This window comes from Nannospalax galili, unplaced genomic scaffold (genome assembly GCF_000622305.1).
Source record: "Nannospalax galili isolate Female #2095 unplaced genomic scaffold, S.galili_v1.0 scaffold56, whole genome shotgun sequence".
Classification (NCBI taxonomy): domain Eukaryota; kingdom Metazoa; phylum Chordata; class Mammalia; order Rodentia; family Spalacidae; genus Nannospalax; species Nannospalax galili.
Genome location: NW_008340065.1, coordinates 2,030,388 through 2,054,295, shown reverse-complemented (window position 1 = coordinate 2,054,295; position 23,908 = coordinate 2,030,388). Strand labels below are relative to the sequence as shown.

At 49.2% G+C, this 23,908-nt stretch overlaps 1 protein-coding gene across 1 annotated transcript; it reads left to right on the top strand.

Annotated features, from left to right (window-relative positions):
- The first annotated feature begins 70 nt into the window (after window positions 1-70).
- Window positions 71-19,858, top strand: Dhx38 (DEAH-box helicase 38). Its single transcript, XM_008834936.3, has 27 exons — window positions 71-348; window positions 3,746-4,087; window positions 4,378-4,565; window positions 5,428-5,532; window positions 6,758-6,902; window positions 6,991-7,109; window positions 7,256-7,332; window positions 7,773-7,928; window positions 8,415-8,576; window positions 8,770-8,877; window positions 9,205-9,317; window positions 10,649-10,786; window positions 11,160-11,346; window positions 11,497-11,682; window positions 11,996-12,136; window positions 12,487-12,597; window positions 12,689-12,805; window positions 12,967-13,074; window positions 13,471-13,583; window positions 14,257-14,465; window positions 14,561-14,715; window positions 15,064-15,219; window positions 15,315-15,449; window positions 15,595-15,720; window positions 16,202-16,297; window positions 18,005-18,126; window positions 19,400-19,858. The coding sequence occupies exons 2-27, from the start codon at window positions 3,765-3,767 to the stop codon at window positions 19,482-19,484; spliced, it is 3,681 nt and encodes a 1,226-aa protein (XP_008833158.1). The 5' UTR covers window positions 71-348; window positions 3,746-3,764; the 3' UTR covers window positions 19,485-19,858.
- The last annotated feature ends 4,050 nt before the right edge of the window (window positions 19,859-23,908 follow it).

Below are 23,908 nucleotides of genomic sequence, written 5' to 3'. Positions count from 1 at the left end.
CTCCTCACGCCCTCCGGCCAGAGGCGGGGTGTCAACTCTTAGGCTAAGCGTGATTGGTCGCAAGGAGACTCGGAAGTGCCTCTGTTCGAAGCATTGCCCGGAGGCGGACACTGCAGCTTTGAGGGCTTGTTCGCCTTGTCTCACGTTGGAGTCCCGGAAGCCTCGATTTCCGGTCTGCTCTCGATTGTGTCTGTGAATGGATAGAAGGACCGCGCAGGGTATTATGGGACAACTATGGCCGCTTTCAAGGAGCCGAATTTGGCCCTTTGAGACCATCTGACCGAGCGGAGGTGGCGCAGGCACCCCCTGATCCGGGACAGAAGAGTCTCGCGAGCTGCGCTTGGTGAGGTGAGTGTCCCTCCCTCCTTCCGGCCCCGTCCTTCGGCTGTCGTGGCGGCTCCGGGCGGCCGGGATCGCATCCCGGCCTGGATATGGGCCCTGGGTTTGGGAGTTCCTCTTGTCCTTGTTACCCAACTTTCTCTACTCACTTGACCGATCCTGTGGGCATTCAGCCCCCACCCCCCGGACTCTTTGTCCTTGTTCTGCTCACGTCCCGTTGTCTGGAGCCGTCTCTGGGATCCAGGATGCTGATCTGACCTGCGTTCTTGTTAGGACTGTACCCTAAACCCCTTAGCGAATAGTTGGGGATCCTGAGTAGGGCTCCTGGGTCTTCCATCTCCCTCCCAGAGGTGTCTTCAGCAGCCTATCTGGTGGCTGATCTATAGTAGAATATCGACTCCAAGAGGGTAGGGAGTTTGCCTATTTATTCATCCGTGTTGCTGAGAGCAGTGATTGGCCCAAGGACGTATTCAGTGAGTAATTGCTGACCGAGAAAGTGCGGGCTTTTTCTTTATTGTCTACACTGTGGCCTCTTTCCTCCCATAATCTGGCCCAGGAGCTCCTTATTTGTTCTTTTCAGGAGTTAGTTAATATTCCTTGTCCTGTATTACTGATATCTTTTCTTGCTCTCTCAAGAAATGTTTGACTCCCCTTTCTCCCTTAATAAGTTACATTTATTCACTCACCTAAGTGGTTATTTGCCACTTAGTGGGATATAGCAGTCAACAGGACAGAGGAGATTCTTGCCCATGTATCCACATAGCATTTTAGACATAATTCCTGGCTCAGACGACAGCTGACAGCCTGTGTATTGCTGCCTTCCTGCCTAGATTCCTCATATGCTGACATATGCTGACATATTCTCTTTTCCATCTGGCATGATGATATTTACAAATGCAGCTCTTGTTTCTTCATCTATATTATGTTTGCAATACCCCTCTCTAGAGCTGTGCATGTTAGAGCATGGCAAAAGAAGTCTAGATTCTGGAGGCACAGTAACCCTCAAGAGTTCTTTTGCTGTATTGTTGGAATGAGGGGAAATAATACAAGTGTCCATTATGGGTTTATGCTTACAAGTGGGTAGTATTGTGTGGTAGGAGGTAAAGAAGAATTCGTTATAGGCTGAGCACCCAAGAAATCCTACTGTGTCCCAGATGCTTTCCTGAAACACCATTTTCCAACTTAATATTTCTTATAAATAATTTTGGTCAATAATGAATATAGATTGTTGTCAGGTGACTTTACACTGGGACGCTGTTTTTCTTTTTTTTCCCACAAAACACTACTGATCCACGCCCCCCCCCCAAAAAAAAGTGGCTTCTGTGATAGTGGGGTAGAATGTGGATAGTAACATTATGCTCCAACATCTCTGCTCTGCTGGACCTGTGGCTTAAAGGGAGGGAGAAGGATGTAAAGTTAAGAAATTGGTGAGGAAACTAGTCAGTATATAGGAGCAGATCAAACCAAATATGTCACAATTCCATTTGTGTAACACCTGTTGTTATAGAGTGGGTTCACATATACTTTCTTGTTTTATTTTCACAATGGGTTGATGGATTATGTAAAGCAGAAATGATTTTCTTTTTCTTTTTTTTTTTTGCATCTGAAGATTCTTTTTCCTTTATTCTCAAAGACAAGTGGAAAAGAAAGCATTGTCTGCTGTAATCAGAAACATACCACAGTATAAACAATAACCATTCTACTTATCACAGCTTGGTTGAGTTTCAAATTTGTGTTTAAAAGGTCCAAGATGACTGCAGCTTAACAAAATGGGCAGGATGGAAAGTTTCAAATTTCATGTGCTTATGAAGGATATCAAGGTTTTTATACAGTAGTCACAGTTAAAACATCCTGCTGGTAATACATAATACACTTTATTAAGGTCATACACCAGCAATAAACAATAAAGCCTATACAATTTGTAGTTCTACTTAATCACTGACTGGTACAGCTAATGAACTAAGACTATGATCTTTTTTTTTTTGGAGCAAATACAAAACTTTAACTCAAACAATGAACACTGAATAGTCAATAGCTGTCAGGTAAATTTTCTGCAGAATAAAGGTGTGAGAAGGGATTTTCTTTTTTTTCTTTCTTTCTTTTTTTTGGTCTTTTTGAGACAGGGTCTCCCTGTAGCCCCAGCTGTCCTGGAACTCACTATGTAGACCAGGCTGGCCTTGAACTCACAGAGATCTGTCTGCCTCTGCCTCCCGAGTGCTGGGATTAAAGGCGTGCGCCAGCACGCCTGGCAAGGGATTTTCATTTTTTAATAGAGAAGTAATGTCTAACCAAAGATTCAGTTGCTTACTTTCACAGATATAGAGAGTACCAGGAGCCTGGATTTTTTTTTTTTTTTAATCTGTTACTAGAGAGGTGGAAAATGCTTCTCCAGTTCCCATGGGAAAGGGGAGTATGTCTGAATGGTGTTTAGAGGCGATGAGCTGATGGGATCTTAAAGACAAATATTCTGACTCTGAAGTAGGAGAAAGTGTGTTCTGTAGAAGAGTGAAATTACAGAAGAATAAACCAAATGGTGGGAGGGAAGAGGCAAGACTTATAAGGGGTAGAGGATGGATCTCACTATGTAGCCTGCCTGGCATGGAACTCACTGGGTAGCCTAGCCAAGCCTCCAACTTGCCATCCTCCTGCCTCAGTGTCCTGCGTGCTGGAATTATAAGTGTGTGCCACCATGCCCAGCTCAAGAACTTGGATTTGGAATGAGGTTTTTAACTTCAAATCTAGTTTACTCACTTCGTAGAAAACTTTGTACTCCAGTAAGTAGTTCTTAGTGAGGTTTGAGGATGATATCCTCTTGGATCCTCATGTTTGATGTGTGTGTGAATCTGTCTTTTGGCATGATTTGGGGTGGGAATAGGCAGAGTTTTTGAGATTGTCAATGATTTGATGGGAAGGTCTTAACAAGAAGTAGCAAAAGGGGCTGGGGAGATGGCGTAGTTGGTGAAGTGCTTGCCATATAAGTATGAGGACCTGAGTTTGGATCCCTGAACCCATGGAAAAAGCCAGGTGTGGAGGTGTGTGTGTTCTGTGGAGGCAGAGACAGGCCGTTTCCAGGAGCTTGCTGGCTAGCCAGCCTGACTGAATTGGTGAGCTCCCAGTACTGTGAGAGACCTTACCTCAAAAAAACAAGTTGGAGAGCAACTGAGGAAGATACCTGATGTTGCCTTCTGGCCTCTACTTGCGTGTGCACACATGTGTGTGCACACCTGAACCCCCCGCCCCCTAAGAAACAAAACAAAACAAAAAAAGAAGTGGCAGAGCTGTCCTAGGTTTGGTATGGGAGAGGTAGGGCCAGCCACCTCCACGTACTTATGAAAGTAGTTGTTCGGGGATAAGCAGAGCTGAGTCCTCCTTATGCCCAGTACCAAATGGTTTGCCTCTCTTCCAGAGAAATCTCCAAGCCTGAGATGGAGGACACCACTGAGGATGCCTCGATCCATCGTTTGGAAGGCACCGACCTGGACTCTCAGGTTGGCGGTCTTATTTGTAAGACCAAAAGCGCAGCCAGCGAGCAGCACATTTTCAAAGCCCCTGCTCCCCGCCCCTCACTGCTAGGACTGGACTTGCTGGCTTCCCTGAAACGGAGGGAACGAGAGGAGAAGGATGATGGGGAGGACAAGAAAAAGTCCAGAATCTCTTCCTACAAAGACTGGGAGGAGAGCAAGGATGAGCAGAAGGATGCTGAGGAGGAGGCTGATGAGCAGGCTGGCAGAAGTAGCCGGAAAGACAGGTAAAGAATGAGGGTAAAGGTGGAGGCCAGGAAATATTAGCCGGTGTGCACTCGATTTTCTTGCTGGACACCTAAGAGCTTTATGAGTTTTTCCGGTTCTATAATACCGATGTTAGATAGGAGTTGGTATTTTCCTCAGAGGGAAAAATTCAGAAGCAGCTAAGGAATGGATGATGGAGTTTAAATGCATTAGGGAGATGCACTGTGAAGGACAGATTGCTTGTCTGAAGCAGCCAGAGGTATGTTTGCTTCCATGGAGATCTCTTCCCTAGCTGATCTCTCTGTTCCAGGCATTATCGATCTGCTCGCGTAGAGACTCCATCCCATCCTGGGGGTGTGAGTGAGGAGTTTTGGGAACGCAGTCGGCAGAGAGAGCGGGATCGACGGGAGCATGGTGTCTATGCCTCATCCAAAGAAGAAAAGGATCGGAAGAAGGAGAAATCCAGGGAACGAGACTATGACCGCAAGAGAGACAGAGGTGATGTGCCAGCAGGGTCCCTGTTGTGGTTAGCATGTGAACAAGCATGCTAACCTTTTTCCTGTCCCAGCAACTTTATTTTTTTTTTTTTAATTTTATGTGTATGCGTGTATTGCCTGCATGTATGGAAGCGCACCCATGTTGTGCAGTGCACACAGAGGTCAGAAGAGGGCGTCGGATCCCTTAGAACTGGAGTTACGGACAGTTGTTAGCTGCCATGTGGGTGCTGGGATCTGAACCTGGGTCTTCTGCAAGAACATTCAGTGTTCTTAGCCACTGAGCCTCTCTCCAGCCCCCCAGGAACTTTTATAATGTTCATTAATTGGGTATCCTTATTTGTATGCTGTCTTCCTATTGAGACTGGATTAGCAAGGAATTTAAGGAAAGGGTCCTTGCTTATAACGTAGCTGTTTTGCTTGAGTGTGTGGTCACTGCTCTTTATGAAAACTGGTGGCAAAGGAAATAATGGGTAATGCATACAAGAAACCAGAGTTCACAGTAGTGTTGGTGAGGAAGAAAGGACAGTGCCGCGGAGCAAAGCTAGACCAAAATCCAACCCTGGCTTCGCTCAATAGTGTATATAGCTTAAGGCTTCTAACCCACAACACTATTTGTCAGACTTGTAGCTATTCTTTCTTTTAGTTCTTGGAGGAAAAAAGTTATTATGTGAGTTTGAACTTTGTACTTAGTACTTTTTTTTTTCCCCCCCTTGAGAGAATGTGAATCTGAATTTCAGCTCACAGAGCATATTAGAGCAGTGCATGGTGGACCTGTGAGACGGGGCGGGAGCTGTCCTTTCTCCAGGGTATGCATGATTAGGATGAGATACACCGTGTTAAGTTCTGTGTTCGACTCTTCACAGATGAGCGGGACAGAAGTAGGCACAGCAGCAGATCCGAGCGAGATGGAGGCTCAGAGCGTAGCAGCAGAAGAAATGAGCCAGAGAGTCCTCGACATCGACCTAAAGGTATTATGGGAGCTTTTCTGTGGTGGCTGGAGAGGATTCATGTGTTGAAGGGCAGAGGAGCAGCTTCCGGCCTCAGTGGCATGCTGTTTTAGGAGCCGGGCGTGGTTGGCGCACGCCTTTAATCCCAGCACTTGGGAGGCAGAGGCAGGTGGATCTCTGTGAGTTCAAGGCCAGCCTGGTCTACATAGTGAGTTCCAGGACAGCTGGGGCTACAGGGAGACCCTGTCTCAAAAAGACCAAAAAAACAACAAAAACAAAACAAAACAAAACAAAAATGCTGTTTTAAGCCACGCATGGTGGCGTACACCTGTAGTCCCAGCACTTGGGAGGCAGAGGCAGGCGGATCTCTGTGAGTTCAAGGCCAGCTTGGTTTACGTAGTGAGTTCCAGGACAGCTGGGGCTGCAGGAAGACCCTGCTTCAAAAAGAAAAAAAAAAAAAAATGCTGTTTTAAGTAGAATGAAAGCTGGACTGTTAACATTTAGATCTCTTTAAAAATTGTCAAAAAGACCAAAAAAAAAAAAAAAATTGTCAGTACTATCTTTAAAACCAAATATCCATTACAGAGAAGTACAAGGGAAACTGGAGAGATGACTCAGTGGTAAGAGCACTGGCTGCTCCTGCAGAGGACCCGGGTTCAGTTCCCAGCACCCACATAGTGGCTAACTCCAGTTCCAGGGGATCCAACATCCTCTTCTGTCCTCTGTGGATGTTGGACAACATGAATGCATTTACACACATGCAGGCAAAACACTTCAAGAAAAAAAAAAAAACAACTAACCAATGAAGTACAAAATAGTAAAAGAACCAAGTTGGGGACTGGTGAGATGGCCCTATGGGCAAAGGTACTTGCTGCCAAGACTGATGATCTGAGTTCAATCCTCAGAACCCACATGATAGAAGAGAACTGTCCTCTCCTGAGAAACATCCTTGACCTCCACATGTGTACTGTGGTACATGTATACACACATATACACACAAATAAATGTAATTAAAAACTAAAAAAAAAAAATTGAGAAACTAGGTTTGGTGGTTTATGTCTATAATCCCAACACTTTGAAAGCTGAGTCAGGACAATCATGAATTTGAGGCCAACCTTAACCACATAATGAGACACTGTTTCAAATCCCTCTTCCTGCCGAAAGAAGTTGGTAGAGCTGGCTTTTTGCTGGTGGGTCAGCTGCGTCCCTGATGCTGAATGTTTACTGCGTCTGTCTCTGCTCCCAGATGCAGCCACCCCTTCAAGGTCGACCTGGGAGGAGGAGGACAGTGGCTATGGCTCCTCAAGGCGCTCTCAGTGGGAATCACCCTCCCCAACTCCTTATCGGGATTCTGAGCGGAGCCATCGGCCATCCACTCGAGACCGAGACAGGTGAGGTCTAGGTGGAACAGCTAGGGTCTCAGGCACATGGTACGGGGTGTAGTTCCGCCCAGTGACTCCCGAGCTTGGTGTTTCCCAGGTCTGTGAGGAGCAAGTACTCGGATGACACACCTCTGCCGACCCCCTCCTATAAATACAACGAGTGGGCTGATGACAGAAGACACCTGGGGTCCACCCCACGTCTGTCCAGGGGCCGAGGTAAGGCCTGAGGGGCAGGAGGTAGAAAAGTAATTTGTCCCATCTGAGTTTGGCTGAGTGGAAGCTGTGTGGCTTTACAGCTCTTTTCCTGTCCCTGGAGATGAGCTGGAGTTGTGTGGACTGACCTGCTGTCTGCTGTCCTTCAGGGAGACGCGAGGATGGTGAAGAAGGGATTTCATTTGACACTGAAGAGGAGCGGCAGCAGTGGGAGGATGACCAGAGGGTAAAGGCAACATGTTTGAGGGTGGTGGTGGTCCCCGCAGGTGTGGGTGAAGGGAATCAGAGCCAAGGGCCCCAAGTGGCCCTCCAGCAGGCCTGGGCTTGGAGAGTGGTGGTTAATGCTGTTCCGTCAAAAGCCCTGGAGTCTTCTGAGAGTTGCAGGCTGTACAGTGATGCTTTTCTGCTGATGCAGCCTGTCAGATCTTACTCTTGCTGTGTGGGTACCTCTGTGTGGTAAAAGTAGGACATGCTGGCATGGCAGCCTACCATGTGGTCGTAGCTGTATAAAGTCTCCTGGCCTTCTCCCCAGGTGGTCTCTCGGAGCTCTCGCAAGGGGGTTCTGATGCCCTGCACGTCTCACCAGATGCCTGCTCCCCTTTGGCTGTGCCTCGTGCACAAACCTGACTTGTCTCTTGTTCTCATGCTCTGTTTCATGCTCTCCAGCAAGCAGACCGGGACTGGTACATGATGGACGAGGGATACGATGAGTTCCACAACCCCCTGGCCTACTCCTCTGAGGACTACGTGAGGCGGCGGGAGCAGCACCTGCATAAACAGAAGCAGAAGCGCATTTCGGCCCAGCGCAGGCAGATCAACGAGGTGAGGCTGCAGCAGTGGTTGGCGCAGATGCAGAGCGGAGCGGGACATGTGGGAAGACGGCTGGTCCACAGCTGGCCGATAGCTGAGAGGATCAGATATGCCACTAGTTGGAGAGGGGTGGGCAGGAATCTTTGGGTGGCGGAGAAAACCCAGCTCATACTTCTTTCTCCAGTGCTGTGTGAGAGTCCTGGAGGAGGGTGTATGGGTGGTGTGGTGCACACCTGGGTGTGTGTTCTGTGTGTCTCTGAGTAGGAGTAAGGCTGGTCACCATTCATGTTCCTTACTGGAGGTTCTGAGATGTAAGGTGCTGCTTCTTGGGACAAGTACTGCTGGGGATTTGGCTCCAGTGCCTCTCCTAAGGAGCTGTGGGGTAGAGAGGCCTGTGGGAGTTCTCTTTTGTTAGGATATGATGTGTGGACTTGCCTTGTGTCCTTTGAGGGTGACCACTTGGCTGCAGGCTGAGTGGTTCCTGTTATGTCCCCACAGGATAACGAGCGCTGGGAGACTAACCGCATGCTCACCAGTGGGGTGGTCCATCGACTGGAAGTGGATGAGGACTTTGAAGAGGACAATGCGGCCAAGGTGCATCTGATGGTGCACAACCTGGTGCCTCCCTTTCTGGATGGGCGTATTGTGTTTACCAAGCAGGTGAGGCTCCTGTGGCCAGAGACCTGGAAGTTAAAAAGTCCTGAGGAAGAGGGAGGAAGAAAGGATAGGGCACAGCCCAGCGTCTTGATGGCACAGCAACTCTGATTTACTAGGGCCTTTGTGAGACAAGCCCTCTGCTTCAGTGACCAGTGTGAACAGTGTGAAATCTCCTTTCTTCCTCCACTTCCTATAGCCGGAGCCTGTGATTCCAGTCAAGGATGCCACTTCTGACCTGGCCATTATTGCTCGGAAAGGCAGCCAGACAGTGCGGAAGCACAGGGAGCAAAAGGAGCGAAAGAAGGTTGGTCTCTGGGTACTTGCTGGGGAATCTGTGTGTGTTTCTTTTCCTTTAAAAAATCTCAGCCCGCACAGCTAGCAGATCCCTGCTGGCAGTCAAAGGATATGCTTTCGTGGAAGAAGTGGCCGCCAGAGGAGGGCACTGTGTTCCTCTACTCATTCCTAACGTAGGATATCCACAGGGAGCCAGAGGCCTGAGGCTTGAACTCTGGGGCTCAGTGCCACTGCTGGGACTTTGCCACCTGCGGAGGAGGCTGCTGTCCACTGGGATTGTTTCCATTGCCTACAGTCTTCTCAGAGGATGGGGTGACTGAACTCTTATCTTCTTCAGGCTCAACACAAACACTGGGAACTGGCAGGGACCAAACTGGGAGACATAATGGGTGTCAAAAAAGAGGAGGAGCCAGATAAAGCTGTGTCAGAAGATGGGAAGGTGGACTACAGGTGAGTAGGCTCAGCCAGAAGTAGGTATGCTCCCAAGCTCGTGCCTTGTGACTAGGGAAACCATGAGGTACCACTCTTGAGACCTTTGCTGTTTTTTTCTGATCCTTTTCCCCAGGTCTCTGTACTGTCTTCAACTTTCCTTGGGAATTACTCCCATCATCACCTTTGCTGCTGCAGTGGTGGTGTGAGTAGAGCAAGGCCCAGGGAGGTGGGGAACCTGCTTAAGGGCACCCAGCTAAGAAATGCTGGTTCGAGTGAGCCCAAGATAGTGCAAAGGGGCCTGTGCGCTTGCCCACTGCAACAGCTCCTTCCTGGTGTCAGCCTGGGAAAGCAGGATTGTCTCCACTGATTAGATTTCAGCTCAGTGTAAGGAAGAACTGTTCGCAGGGCATCTAAAGTAGAAAGGGTTATTATTCTTTTGGTAGTGACTTCTCTGTCGATAGAGGTATTGGGGGCAGATATGGGATTGTGCTTATTGGGGTTTCTGCATTGCATATGTGCCAGACTCAGATGTCCCTTACATGGCTCACATCTGTGGATCTCACATCCCACAGAACCATCTTTTGGGTTAGGGAGTCTTTGTACCTCTGTGTGAAATGTCCCACATGGGAAGCTGGTATTACTGGTTAGCCCTTGATAGTCTCTGGGTAATTAGGTTTCACTTGTCAGATGGCCAGGAGGACTGGGAGGAATTAGAAATAGAGGTTCTAAGGAGCTTGGCAGATCTAAGGGAGGGAAGGACACTTGGGGGAGGGTGGGTGGAACATGGTGCTTCTGGGTCTTGGGAAGTGTCCATGTGTCAGACATTGAAACTGAAGGTACATATCAAGTGAACTGTTCTCAGTCCTTTGAAATGAGGCCTTTGGACTGTGCTACCCTGCCGAGAGGAGACAGGAATTCTGACCTTCATGTCGCGTTAGTCATAACTTAGGGGACTCCAGTGACTGTTTAAGTCCTTCATGTGTTGTGTTGAAATTGCCTGGCTCTTCTTTGCAAGGTAGTGACATGCTGGCTGATTTCAACTCCTCTTCTGGTCACATTCTGCTTAGGGCAGGGATTTGTTCACTCGAGACTCTGTCCTCTTTGGTCAGTATTTAGCTCTCTGACCCAGGGCTGTGGACTGTGTTTTGGATGGAGTCTCACTGCAGTTCTGGTCCTCAGACCCAATGAGGTGCAGTCTTAGATGACCTGGCTATTTTGGTGTTGGAGAGATTGATTGCTGCTTGTTGCAGTCATTCTCCTTCCTGGGAGTCAGAAGAAGGGCAGCTAACTCAGTCAGGAGGGATGGTATGGGAAGTCATGCAAGGTGCTCAGTCGGTTGTGTTTCCCAGGACAGAGCAGAAGTTTGCTGATCACATGAAGGAGAAGAGCGAGGCCAGCAGCGAGTTTGCAAAGAAGAAGTCGATCCTGGAGCAGAGGCAGTACCTGCCCATCTTCGCTGTGCAGCAGGAGCTCCTCACTATCATCAGGTAATGGCCCTGGGCCCAGCGGCCGTCCCTCTGGCTCCTGTCTGTACTCAGGAACTTTCTCCTGTGTGTGTTGCACCTGCTGGGGAAGGGAAATAACTTCTTTCCCTAATCGGTTGCCCTGAACTATGCTGCCTGAAGAAAGAAGATGCCATTTCCTTTAGTGCTTCAGCTCATGTTACTGTGTTCCACACGTTCGTGTGGTCACTCCCCAGAAGGCTCTTTTGCCAATGAAGTCCTCTCTAGGCAAGCATGCTCCTGGGCAAGCTAGACTTGGTGACAGGAGGGAGGCAGGACTTCATGAAGGCTTTCTGGAGTTCTCTCGCAGTTGACGTCCCCCCAGGCTGCTCAGCTCTTTGCCTACTCTTCCTTGTAGAGACAATAGCATTGTGATCGTGGTTGGGGAGACAGGGAGTGGCAAGACCACTCAGCTGACGCAGTATCTGCATGAAGATGGTTACACGGACTATGGGATGATTGGGTGCACTCAACCCCGGCGTGTGGCTGCCATGTCAGTGGCCAAGAGAGTCAGTGAAGAGATGGGGGGAAACCTCGGTGAAGAGGTGAGTGGATGTAAGGGCCGAGCCTGGTAGTTTCCCCTGATATTTTCTGCCTTTTATGCTGGAGGGTGTGATCTACTTAGGCTGGACCCCAGTCTGGGGTGCTAGCAGTGAGTAGCGGCCAGAGTTTCCGAGCATCTCTCTGACCTCCAGGTGGGTTATGCCATCCGCTTCGAAGACTGCACTTCTGAAAACACCTTGATCAAATACATGACTGATGGGATCCTGCTCCGTGAGTCCCTCCGGGAGGCTGACCTGGATCACTACAGCGCCATCATCATGGACGAGGCCCACGAGCGCTCCCTCAACACCGATGTCCTCTTTGGGCTGCTCCGGGAGGTGAGGGCTATACGGTCCATTCCTCTGTTCTCTTGGGGCTATGACCACTGTCCTGCCAGCTGCAGTGGCTGAGGTGCTCCATGTGGGTTGGGGTGAGTCGTCTCTGAGGCCCCTGGCTACTTGCTCAGACCTGCTGGTGTAGTGTGCTCTGCCCTCGCTCAGCTGAGTGACTTCTGGCTCCAGTGCTTGGTCTTGACGATTGATCAGTCTGACAGGCCATTTTGCCATCATTTGCTTCTGCTTTATTTGTGGTAATGAGGCGAGGCTGGAGGCCCCAAGCCCATGGTAGCTCTGAATGACCCCTTTCTCTTAGGTTGTGGCTCGGCGCTCAGACCTGAAACTCATTGTCACATCAGCCACTATGGATGCTGAAAAATTTGCTGCCTTTTTTGGGAATGTTCCCATCTTCCACATCCCTGGGCGTACCTTCCCCGTTGACATCCTCTTCAGCAAGGTATGCAGTCCCAGGCCATGCACTTCTCTGATGAAAAACCAGCTGGAGGAGGTGGGGTACTGAGATAGAAAGCTGTTATGGGATAAAAGGGACAGCCTGAAGCTCTCAGGCTCAGATGGGAGACACAGGGCTGTGGTCTGTGGGAAGTTTTGTGTCCTTGTTTCTGAAGTAAGGATCCTGGGGAGACTCTAGGTATAATTGCTAGGGCCTCGTAGTCAGGCCCATTCTGAAGATGGCCGTCCTGAGTCCGCTGTTGCAGCCCAGACCAGTGACCAGCTGTGTGTTCTATAAGGGGTGCTTGACCTATGCTGCCCCTGTGCCCTTCTGACTGTCCCCCGCTGGTGTTGTAGACCCCACAGGAAGATTACGTGGAGGCTGCAGTAAAGCAGTCCTTGCAGGTGCACCTGTCAGGAGCTCCTGGGGACATCCTTATCTTCATGCCTGGCCAAGAGGATATTGAGGTGTGTGCTTGGGTCCATTGGGATGGGTGGTGAAACCTCTGTATGAGAGTTTGAGGCTGCAGAGTCTCATGGCTCCTTCCTGTGACTTCAGGTGACCTCAGACCAGATTGTGGAGCACCTGGAGGAACTGGAGAATGCGCCCGCCCTGGCTGTGCTGCCAATCTATTCTCAGTTGCCTTCTGATCTCCAGGCCAAAATCTTCCAGAAGGTGTGAATGGGAATGCCTGTTTTGGGTCATTACCTTTGAATGTCTCTTGGCCTCCCACAGAAGAGGGCAAGTGGGAGGGATGTTTCTTCCCTGGAAGGGGAGGTGCAGTCTTCTGCTCCCAAGGACTCAGCTTACTTCTTGCCCATGCTGATTGGCCCTAGGCTCCAGATGGCGTTCGGAAGTGTATTGTTGCCACCAACATCGCTGAGACATCCCTGACCGTCGATGGCATTATGTTTGTTATCGATTCTGGCTACTGCAAGTTAAAGGTAAGGAGAGCTGCAGGAGGCCCTGGGTTTTCACCTGAAGTGAGTGGGGCTCGGGTGGGAAGTCGGGCCCTGGCCCTTACTCTATAAGGTCCTCTGTAAGGTGGGGGTCTTAGGCTAACATGTAGTGAGCACTGAGTTTGTCACATTTGATCCATTTAATCCTTGTGGTAGTGTGAGGATGTAGATGATTTAAAAAGCTCAGTAGAGATCAAGGAACTGGTATTCATGGGGAAGCCTCTGAGACTGTTTCTTGAGGCTGCTGGCTTTAAAAATGGCTACCTGCATGCTATGACTTGCTCTGTGAGGTGTAGTAACTGGGTTTGTCTGTCTCAGGGCTGCCTCCCCTCCCCCCCCCACCTTCTGTCCATAATCAGCTCTTTTTGGGCCCCCTCCTAGGTCTTCAACCCCAGGATTGGCATGGATGCTCTACAGATCTACCCCATCAGCCAGGCCAATGCTAACCAGAGGTCAGGGCGAGCTGGCAGGACGGGCCCAGGTCAGTGTTTCAGGTAGGAGCCCTGTGCTAGCCTGCTTCCCGGGGCAGCGCTGGAATTGCTGACTGGAACCCGCTGCATCCTGTGTGGTACTGGCCCTAGTTAGAGCTGAGTTCCAAGGCTGGGAGTATTCAAGAGCTGCCACTGGGTGGTGCTGCTGAGTGGAGAGAGCAGCCTTTCCAGGGAAGCTCTGAAGCAGACAGAGCTAAGGAAGGTGCTTGCAGTAGAGACCAGCAACTACAGCCCACCCTGGTGGATGGGTCCAAGTAACTGACAGTGCTTTTTACTTTTCCAACAATTTTTCCTCTTCTGTTTTTTTGATTTAAAAAAATAATGCATTATTATAGAAATTCAGCAAGATGTTGAGACAATAGGACCTTGCTGTAATTCTCGTTCCAAGTGCTTTGGTTCCCACAATGGAACAGGTGTGTGGGGGGCTCTGGCAGAAGAGTTGAGCCGGCAAGAAGGGGTTTGGGCAGGTGGCAGTGGTGATTCAGGGAAACATTAAGTGGGGAGGAGAGCAGGGCCCTGCCTGGACAATTTATGGGCAGTTGGGGGCCACACTTGTGAGAATTTGGAGTAGTTCCTGCTGACCTGCTGTGTGGTCCCCGAGGATAGCCAGTCACATGTGAGGAGTGGTGGGCCAGCACAGGGCAGCGCAGCCCAATTGGTGACTTCTCACCTGCAGGCTCTACACACAGAGTGCCTACAAGAATGAGCTCCTGACCACCACGGTGCCTGAGATCCAGAGGACCAACCTGGCCAACGTGGTGCTGCTGCTCAAGTCCCTTGGGGTGCAGGACCTGCTGCAGTTCCACTTCATGGACCCACCCCCAGAGGACAACATGCTCAACTCCATGTATCAGCTGTGGATCCTTGGGGCCCTAGATAACACAGGTGCGGTGGCCAAGAGCTGGCAGGGCCTCAGGACCCTGGCACTTGGCTTCTTTTTTCCACGGTTCATGGAACTTCTGGGTTTGCTTTCTCTCTAGGTGGTCTCACCTCCACCGGGAGGCTGATGGTGGAGTTCCCACTGGACCCAGCCCTGTCCAAGATGCTCATTGTGTCTTGTGACATGGGCTGCAGCTCTGAGATTCTGCTCATCGTCTCCATGCTCTCAGTCCCTGCCATCTTCTATAGGCCTAAGGTGGGGAGTTGGCACTGGTTCCACTCTCTTCCCAGGGTGGTTGAGGGGGTCTTGCATGGGGAAGAGCTATCCTCTGTGTTACTTGGAGTTTCTGACTTTGTTGTCTTCTCATAGGCTGTTTGGAGAGGTGGAAGGGCTCAGTCAGTGGTCCTCATAGTATTTTGGAAGCTAGCAAGACCATATTTTATCTTCCAGTATGGTTCTGCAGTCCTCATCTTACAGCCTGCTTTATTATGAATTATTTTTATTCTGTACATTAGACATACTGACCTGGGAGAACCCTTGGGATGTGCTCTATAGGCCTCGACTCCCCATACGTATAGTAAAGGTCTTTTTTTTCCTTCTTAGGGCAGAGAGGAGGAGAGTGATCAAATCCGGGAGAAGTTTGCTGTCCCTGAAAGTGATCATTTGACCTACCTGAATGTCTACCTGCAGTGGAAGAACAATAATTACTCCACCATCTGGTGTAACAACCATTTCATCCATGCCAAGGCCATGCGGAAGGTAGGGGCAACACCCCAGAGGATGGGGTGTCTGGAGGATGGGGTGGGGCAGGAGAAAGGAGAGCTCCAACCTGACTTGCCTGTGTCCTGCTCTAGGTCCGGGAGGTGCGGGCCCAGCTCAAGGACATCATGGTGCAACAGCGGATGAGCCTGGCCTCATGTGGCACTGATTGGGACATTGTCAGGAAGTGTATCTGTGCCGCCTATTTCCACCAGGCAGCGAAGCTTAAGGTGAGCCCAGGAGCCATGGAACTCTAGCTTCTTCCCTCACAGCATGAGTCTGGAAGCACAGTCCTTGGTCTCTGTAGATCTGGGTCTCACCCTAAGTCTGTGTCAAGACAGCATTTGTGATATGACTGCCTGTCCTCTTCTCTAGGGGATTGGGGAGTACGTGAACATACGAACAGGCATGCCTTGCCACTTGCACCCCACCAGCTCTCTCTTTGGAATGGGCTACACCCCAGACTACATTGTGTATCATGAGCTGGTCATGACCACCAAGGTGAGTGTCTCCCAAAGTGCTCCCTATCTGGGCCCTCCTGCTCGGGCCAAGCCTTGCAAGCCCTACTGCCTTGTACAGAGTGCTTTGCGCTCTGGAGACTTGAGGTGCCCGTGTTATTCTGCAGGGTCTTTGAGGTTGGTTTTCAGCTTGGGGCTGGGAGGAGGGTGTTGGTATCAAGTTAACCCTTAGAGTCCAGAGACCTCAGCCGTGCCAGGGTCGCTTTCTACTCACTGCTGGCATGAAAAGCCACTGTTGGTGTCATCACAGGGCTTTCGGCGGGGCGGGGCCCTTGGATGCTGGGGCTGTTTTCTCAAGCATGGGGAGATTTGGATGGAGAGACACAATCCCAGTATTCCTTACATTTTCCAGTCTTGCAGGACTAGCAGTAGGGCCTTCTCATGTGACTACTGACTGTGGAACCACTCTGGGAAGGGACACTGACTCCTCTGTGACCTCTACCTCGCTGCCCTTTTGTCCACAGGAGTACATGCAGTGTGTGACCGCTGTGGATGGAGAATGGCTGGCGGAGCTGGGCCCCATGTTCTACAGTGTGAAACAGGCAGGCAAGTCTCGGCAGGTGAGGATCCTGCGCTTCCTTGGAGGTGCCCTTTGCCCATGGGAGGAATCCCCCTCAGCTTGCTGTTGAAGGCTCGTCCTCATCCACTCTCATCTGTCCTGCCTGCTCAGTTTCCTCATACCCCTCCAATGGGTTGGTTGGCTGGGCCTTTTTTATTTTTTAAACTTAGTGGAAAACCTCTAATACTCATAAAACGAGATAAACACTCTAAAGAAGCCACCGTAATTGACTAACTCTCGTTTTCCATAATGACAACATCAATCTTATTTTGCTAATTTTTTCACTCCCCATCATCCATACTCTTCTCTCCCTTCAAACGTTTTAAAGCCTATCTCCAGAGATTGAGTTGTCTTATCCTTAAGTGCTTGAAGATGCACCTGGGACGAATAGTTCTAGTATGTGATTTCTGTGCCACTGTAACTCCTTAGAGCTAACCCTTCGTGCTACTTAGGTCTCCAGTTCTTATTCAGAGCTCCCAATTATCTGAGAAAACTTCTGACAAGATTTGCTTGAATTAGGGTGCAGCCCTTGTAGTGGTGGCTATGTGTGTTCACACTTTATTCCTGGACAGGATCTGCTCGCCTCCCTTTTTTTATAACATTGATACTTTTTGAGCAATCAGTACATCTGTCATGTAGGATATTCCATAGTATGTATTTGCTCATGACTTCCTCTGGTCGTGACTGACTTATGGCTCTGTCTTGAATACTTTTATAATCTAAAGGCTTGGTTAAGATTGGGGTTCAGCTGTGTGGGGAGGATGTGATTAGCTTACCTGGTGCTGTGGGCTTTCAGATGCTGTGAGGAGGTATGTAAGGTCTGGTAGCCCCACTTTGGATGATGCTGATGGATTTGTGGTCTTGCAGTGTCTCTTCTGATTCTTCTGCTCATGAGTCTATCTTGGATTTGGTGTCCACTGATGACCAACATTTGCATTATTAATTGGAGTTGCAAAATGTGACTTGGCTTTTGTCTTCCCACTTATCACAGAATTCTGTTTTCCACACTGGGACAAACACATCTTCCTTTCCAGCCACATGGCAGTGTCTTCCTGATTTTCTTGTGCTTCCCACCATAGTTGTGACCTTGGTGAGAAAGATGACAGGACTGAGCTGGGGACCAGCATGCATTGCAATCTCCAGTACTGCCAGAAGGAAAATTAAAAAGGAAGCCTTGACTGGAGGTTGCCTTGACAATCTTGGAGCTAGAGAGATGACTCAGTGGGTAGTGCTTGCTGTGTAAGCATGAGGACCTGAGTTCAAATCCCCATGTAAAAAAGCTGGGCATGACCAGGACAGGCAGATCTTGGGAGCTCACTAGCCAGCCAGCCTAGCTGAAAGTGAGCCTAGGTGAACTTCACCTTCAATGAGAGACACTGTTCACTATTTCAGATAGCAATCAATCAGTGTCCTTTTCTGGCCTGTGCAAGGGGTCACCTACCCCACTTTGTGCACACACACACTTACACATACACATATTAACCTGCCCCTGCCCCAAAGAATGTCAGTACTTACTGGTTTGGATGGGGTGCTGAGGTGACCAGCTTGGACTGAATTACTCTATTTTGAATTGAATTTTTACAAAAATGTTTGAGCTGCAGAAGGAAAGCAGCCTTGGTGCTGGGGCACAGAGCCCCACAGCCCCCGGTTCTGAGAGCTGGTCCCTGGCACAGACATAACCTGCTCAACTAGCCCCTTCTGCCTTCAGGAGAATCGTCGTCGAGCTAAAGAGGAAGCCTCTGCTATGGAGGAGGAGATGGCCCTGGCCGAGGAGCAGCTGCGTGCCCGGCGGCAGGAGCAGGAGAAGCGCAGCCCCCTGGGCAGTGTCAGGTGAGGCTTGGCCACTGGGAGGGTGCCAGGGCCCAGGCAGGTGCTAGGTCCGGATTTTAAGATGTTAACATTGTAAAGGGGAATTGGTGCAGAAGTCACTTCTTTGCTACATGGTCACGTGGAGGCACAGAACTAGGTGTGGACAACCTTAAGGCACAGATGTCCATTTGCAGTTTTTGGTAGTTGTGTGGACTCAGGGCTTGAAGTGGGCTGGAATCCCAGAATAGGTCTTAAGGCTTTACAGTCAGGTGAGGGGATTGGAGAAAAACAGCAGACAGAAGAACCTTGGATTTCTGCATCTGTGCTGGTCTGATACCTGGAGTTAGGCCAAACACTATAGGCAGGGTCATAGTCCTCCACAGGACTGCCCTCACTTCATGTACCCCAGCAGGTTTGGAGGACACCCTCTCTTTTGACCAACTTACTACAAATCTGGGGATTCCCTTTGACTTGCTCTGGTTTCTGGAAATGACTCAAGAACTCAGGACAGCATGACACATACCAGTTAGTTTTTATTATTGCAAACGAATAAGAATCAGCCAAAGAGAAGCAGGGGTGCTGAGCAGGTCCTGAATGGAAAGCTACATTTGTCCTCGGGACCCAGGTACCCCGGCACATCGATTGTGACAGTATGTACGGCAGGGTGTTGCCAACCAGGGAAGCTTGTGTGAGCTTTAGTGCTCATAGTTTTTAACCGAGTTCCATGCCATTGGCAGGGATGGTTGAATCATTGTCTTGGTGATTGAACTCAGCCTCTGGTCCTCTCCCTGGCCCTCCTTTCTAGGGCCTAGACTCATACCACAAGGCTCAGAGCTTAACTCTCAATACCAGCCAGCCCATCTTACTCAGGGCTAGCAAAAACTGTGAGATGTGTTCTAAAGGGCCTGCTGCGAGCAGCAGAGACACCTAGCCACTTGGCTAATTCCTCCAGGAACTGGGGACAAAGGCAAGTGTGATGCTTTGTCACACAGAGTGGTGGTGGTCTGCTGAGGTTGGTAGAAACTGTCTCTACTGCTTATCGAGGGGCCAGGAAAAGAGGTGTTTAAAAATCCATTTAACATTCCGTAATAGATATCAGAATGGAGGGACTTCCTTCAGTAGTCTAATCAGAAACAGGGAGGCAGGGGAGTGCAGTGTGCTGTAGATAAGTCCTTGAGCCTCGAGGCTGCTATACACCTGGGTCAGAAACAGCAGGGCTTAGGGCCTTTGATCCTGTTGGGGACTCTACTGGCAGAGGAGCAGTGTTTTCTACCTCCTCTCTCTGTGTCTCCAGGTCCACGAAGATCTATACTCCAGGTCGGAAAGAGCAAGGGGAGCCCATGACACCTCGTCGCACTCCAGCCCGCTTTGGACTGTGAGCTGAGGCTGTCCCGAGAGAGAGTGGCAGCCAGCTATCAGCTCCTAGTCCTCTAGCCAGAGTGCCCTAAGGCTGTGGACTTCATCCATGTTCATCCAGGCTCCTGGGGCAGTTCTGCTGGGCCAGGCTCTGCAATAGAGGAAGGAGGTGCTCCTGGTGCAGGAGCTTGGTGGGAACCGGCTGAGGAGGGGCTGAGATGCTTCCTGAGCAGAACATGGCTGGACCCATCACATCTGCATAACCTGTCCCTATACTCAGGGTGAGTGGCTTGACTGACTCTTAATCCTGTGTAAAGCAGCAAGATAGAGTCAGAGGCAGTTTTAATTTGGTTATCGTTCAGGATTTGGAAATAAATATATTATTTGTAAAATGTGATTGCACATCTGATTTCCTTTTTCCTTCGGTGCCCCAAGCCCTACAATAAAGACAGGAGGGGCAGAGCCCTTCCCCTTACTGTCCTTGATGGAGCTTCCTAGACCCTTAGCTTCACGCTATGTCCATTCGCCAGGTGGGGATTCTTTGTGTATGCATGTATACGTTCATGTGTTTGTGTGCACATGCACGTGTGTGCAAGTGTGGGGGCCAGACATTAATGTCGGTGTTCTCAATTGCCCTCCACTTTATTTTTTGAGACAGGGTCTCTCACTGAACGTGGAGCTTGCTGATTCAGTTAGACTGGCTCAGTAGACAATCCCCAAGGATCCACCTTTCTCTGCCTCCCCTGTGCAGGGACTGCAGACGTGCACCACCATGCCTTGGTTTTTTCGTGGGTGCTGGCAATCAGAACTTAGGCTGTTGTGCTTGTGTGGCGAGCACTTGACAAACTGAGCCATCTTCTCAGCCCCAGGCAGGGCTTTTAGAAGGGGTTGACCAGGTGGCACAACTTAGGTGTAGAAACTTGGGGTGGCTCAAGGCACCCAGCATAGCAGGTTGAGCTCTGGGAATGCCAGCTGGTCCTGATGCTGGCGGGCAGTGGCAAGGCCTTGATGGCCTATTAGTGGGAGATAGGGGAGCACAGGCTGGGTGTAGCCTCCCCAGGTGTGAGTTGGCTGTCCTAGAGTAGCAGAGGTTTCTATTCGTCAGGTGTGATGACTGGGTATTGACTGAAAAACAGTATAGAACTTGCTCATTGATTTACATGAAAAGATGAGCCTTAGGCTGGAATCCCTAGTCTTTTCTGTTGTGAAGCAGACTCTTAGGTTGGCTGAGGTGGCTTTTTGAGTATTAGGCCCTTTGTGTCATCCACAGGGTTTATTTTCTGACTTCTGGGCCTTGGGCTTCTGCCAGCTGTTCTGGTTTGTATAAACCCATGTTGGGGCCATCACTGATGGGAGGTGGCTCACAAGCACCTCATGAGGTCAGGGCCTGATGTGATTCCCTTGAAGCTGGGTTTTCTGCATTGAGTCTCTTTCTCCCTCTGTTCCTTGAGATTTGAATTTGCATCTGACTCCATATAAACTTATATCAGTGTTGTGAGTCAGTTTGGAAGGCGAGCTTTGACAGCCAGGGCTGGGTCCTGCCCCCTACTTCCTTCTCTTCATCCTAGTGGCCTTGATTGGGATGTGCATGAAGTCGCCTGTAAAGGCCTGTACCAGGAAGAGGCTTCCAGCTGCTTGCCTGGGAAGTCGAATCTTCCTTGCGGGGAAGGGCTAGGAGAGGGTGTCTGGAGGGCTAGGAGACATTGGCTGGATAGGAGACCTGTTTACAGACTCAGGGTTAGGATACAGTGGAACAGGAAGACAGGTTCTAGTTGAAATATAACTAACAATCAGAGATCTTGGTGACAAATTCACCTTCATATCCCTTAGATGAGAAAAATAAAAGGCAGAGAGATTGTGAAAACTATGGGTCCGATCCAACCTTCTAATTTAAAAGCAAGGACCATCTGGCCAAGGACACATATGTGCCAGAGGATGAGTGGACAGCCTCCCCCTCCAGTCCAGCAGCTCCACCTGAAGCCGCTCCTGCTTGAGGTTGCCTGGACCTGTTTCTTAAGATTACCGACCCTTTTTGTTTAGACCAACTTAACTACTGATGCTTTCCAGCTTTCTCAGGTTCTCTTTCTAGTGGACAGAAGCATTTCTGAGAATGTCCCAGTCTCTGTTTAGACCTGTGGCCCTGAAGTGAACTCCTAAGTCTGCTGAACACTTCAGACTTGCTGGAGTGAGGGCAGAGTATGTACTCCACAAGAAGGCCCTGCCTGGGGCCGGGTGCTTTGCTCTTAGTCACCTGAGTTTATCCTTTATCCTAGTAGATGGTCTTTATCTTAGTAGATGGTCACCAGGAACCAGAGACTAGAGATGTTAGCTGTTAAAGGTCTGAGGCTGAAATGGGGACTCCTTCTGGGTCCCCAGTGCTTGTTTGACAGACTGTTGTCTGCAGCAGTCTCAAAAGGCAATTGGGCTGTATGCTGGATAACTTTGGTGCCAACCTGACACACCTGGGTTGAGGGAGCCTCAATTGGGGAATTGCCTCTATTGGACTGGCCTGTGGCCATGTCTGAGGGGCATCTACTTGATTGTTGTGTGATGTAGGAGGGCCCAGCCCACTGTGGGTAGTGCCACCCCTGGGCAGGTGGGCCTGTGTTGCATTAGAAAGCAGCTGAGCAGGGGCCAGGGGAGCAAGCCAGTAAGCAGCATTCCTCCATGGCCTGTGCTCCAGCTCCTGCCTCCAGGTTCCTGCTCTGAGTTCCTACCTTGGGCTCCCAGATGAACTGTGACCTGGGATATGTAAGCTAAATAAACCCTTTCTTCCCCAAGTTGGTAGTAGTCAGAGTATTTTGTCACAGCAACGAAGAAACAAACTAAGACAGGCTGATTTGGGAAAACTCAAAAGGCAAATTTGCATTTGCAGAATGGTAGCTGGGGGTGGGGGTTCCCTTCTAGGGAGAGAGGAAGACAGGAGAAAGTGGGCCGGGGCCATTGACATTTGCTCTGGGTTCCTTTAGCTCAGAGAAGAATTGGACTCCAATGGGGAAAGAATCTACCACCAGGATTCTGCCAGCACCAGTTATCAGAGTCAGAACAACAGCCTTCCACCAAGTGTCCAGAGCATTTATTTATAATCTCTATGGCTATATCCTGGCTTTATAATCATATCTTTTTTTTCCTCCTAATTTTTATAGAAAATACACAGAACATAAAAGCTATCATCTTCGAAGTTTTTAGGCATAAAGCTAATGGCCTTAAGTATGTTTATAATATGCATCCATCACCACCACCTGTCTCTAGATCTCTTTTCTTATAAAACTGAAACTGTGGTCGTTAAATGACAGTTCTCCCTTCCCTTCTCTCCCAGCTCCTGGCAACCACCATGCTACTTTCTGTGATGTGTCAAAGCACCTCACAGGTGGAGCTTTACAGCTTCTTTTGTGATTAAGTACAGCGTCCTCAGCGTTTATGCATGCCGTAACAGTGTCAGAATTTTCTTTCCTTTTAAGGCTGAATACTGTTCAGTTGTATGCCTGCACCACATTTTGCTTATTCATCTGTTGGTGGAAAGTGGTAGCTTTCACACTGTAACTGTTATGAATAATGCTGCTAGGACTGGGGGTGTACAAATAACCCTTAGAACTGTTTTTAATTTGGGGAAGGTCTATACCTAGAAGTGAATTATTAGGTCATATATAGTTTTTAGGAATTGCCACACTATTTACATAGGCGTTCCTTCATTTTATACCTTCACTACCAGTGTGAGAAATGCTCCATTTTCCCCATGACTTCAGTGATACTTACTTTTTTGGCATAACTACCATGCATAATTTTAAAGATTGTGTGTGTAGGGGTGTGTGTGTGTGTATGTATGTGTGTGCCCATGCACGCACACGTGTGCCATTGTGTGTGTGTGTGTGTGTGTGTGTGTGTATGTATGTATGTGTGTGCCCATGCACGCACACGTGTGCCACAGCATGTGAAGGTCAAAGGACAACTTGTGGGAATTGATTCTTTATTTCTACCAATTGAACTCAGGTCATCAGGCTTGGTGGCAAGCGCCTTTACCTGCTGAGCCATCTTGCTGGCCCCCTTGTGGTAATTTCTGTATTCTTTTTATAGTAGCCACACCAATAGGTGCTATGTCACTGTATAGCCATGGCTTGTATTTCCCTAACAATTAGTGATGTTTAACTTCTCATGAGCTTGTTGGGCCATTTGTACTTTCTCTGGAGAAATATCTATTTAAGTTCTCTGCCCATTAAAAAAAATATTATTTTTATGTGTATAGTGTATTACCTGCATGTATGTAAGTGCACCTGTGTCATGAAATGCCCATGAAGGTCAGAAGGTACTGGATTCAAGGTATCTCCTAGAACTTACAGTTACAGTTGTTAGCCATTGTGTGGGTGCTGGGATTCACCCTTACCTGCTGAATCATCATCTCTCCTGCTCCCTCCTCTGCCCATTTTTTGGCCCTTTTTTTTTTTTTTTT

What these genes read in the sequence shown, in the direction of transcription:
- Dhx38 (XM_008834936.3), top strand. Translation starts at nt 3,765, where the DNA reads ATGGAGGACACCACTGAGGATGCCTCGATCCATCGTTTGGAAGGCACC. An exon ending in AGTGGGAGGATGACCAGAGG is followed by an intron (nt 7,333 to 7,772) that starts GTAAAGGCAACA and finishes CATGCTCTCCAG; the next exon opens with CAAGCAGACCGGGACTGGTA. An exon ending in TTGACATCCTCTTCAGCAAG is followed by an intron (nt 12,137 to 12,486) that starts GTATGCAGTCCC and finishes CTGGTGTTGTAG; the next exon opens with ACCCCACAGGAAGATTACGT.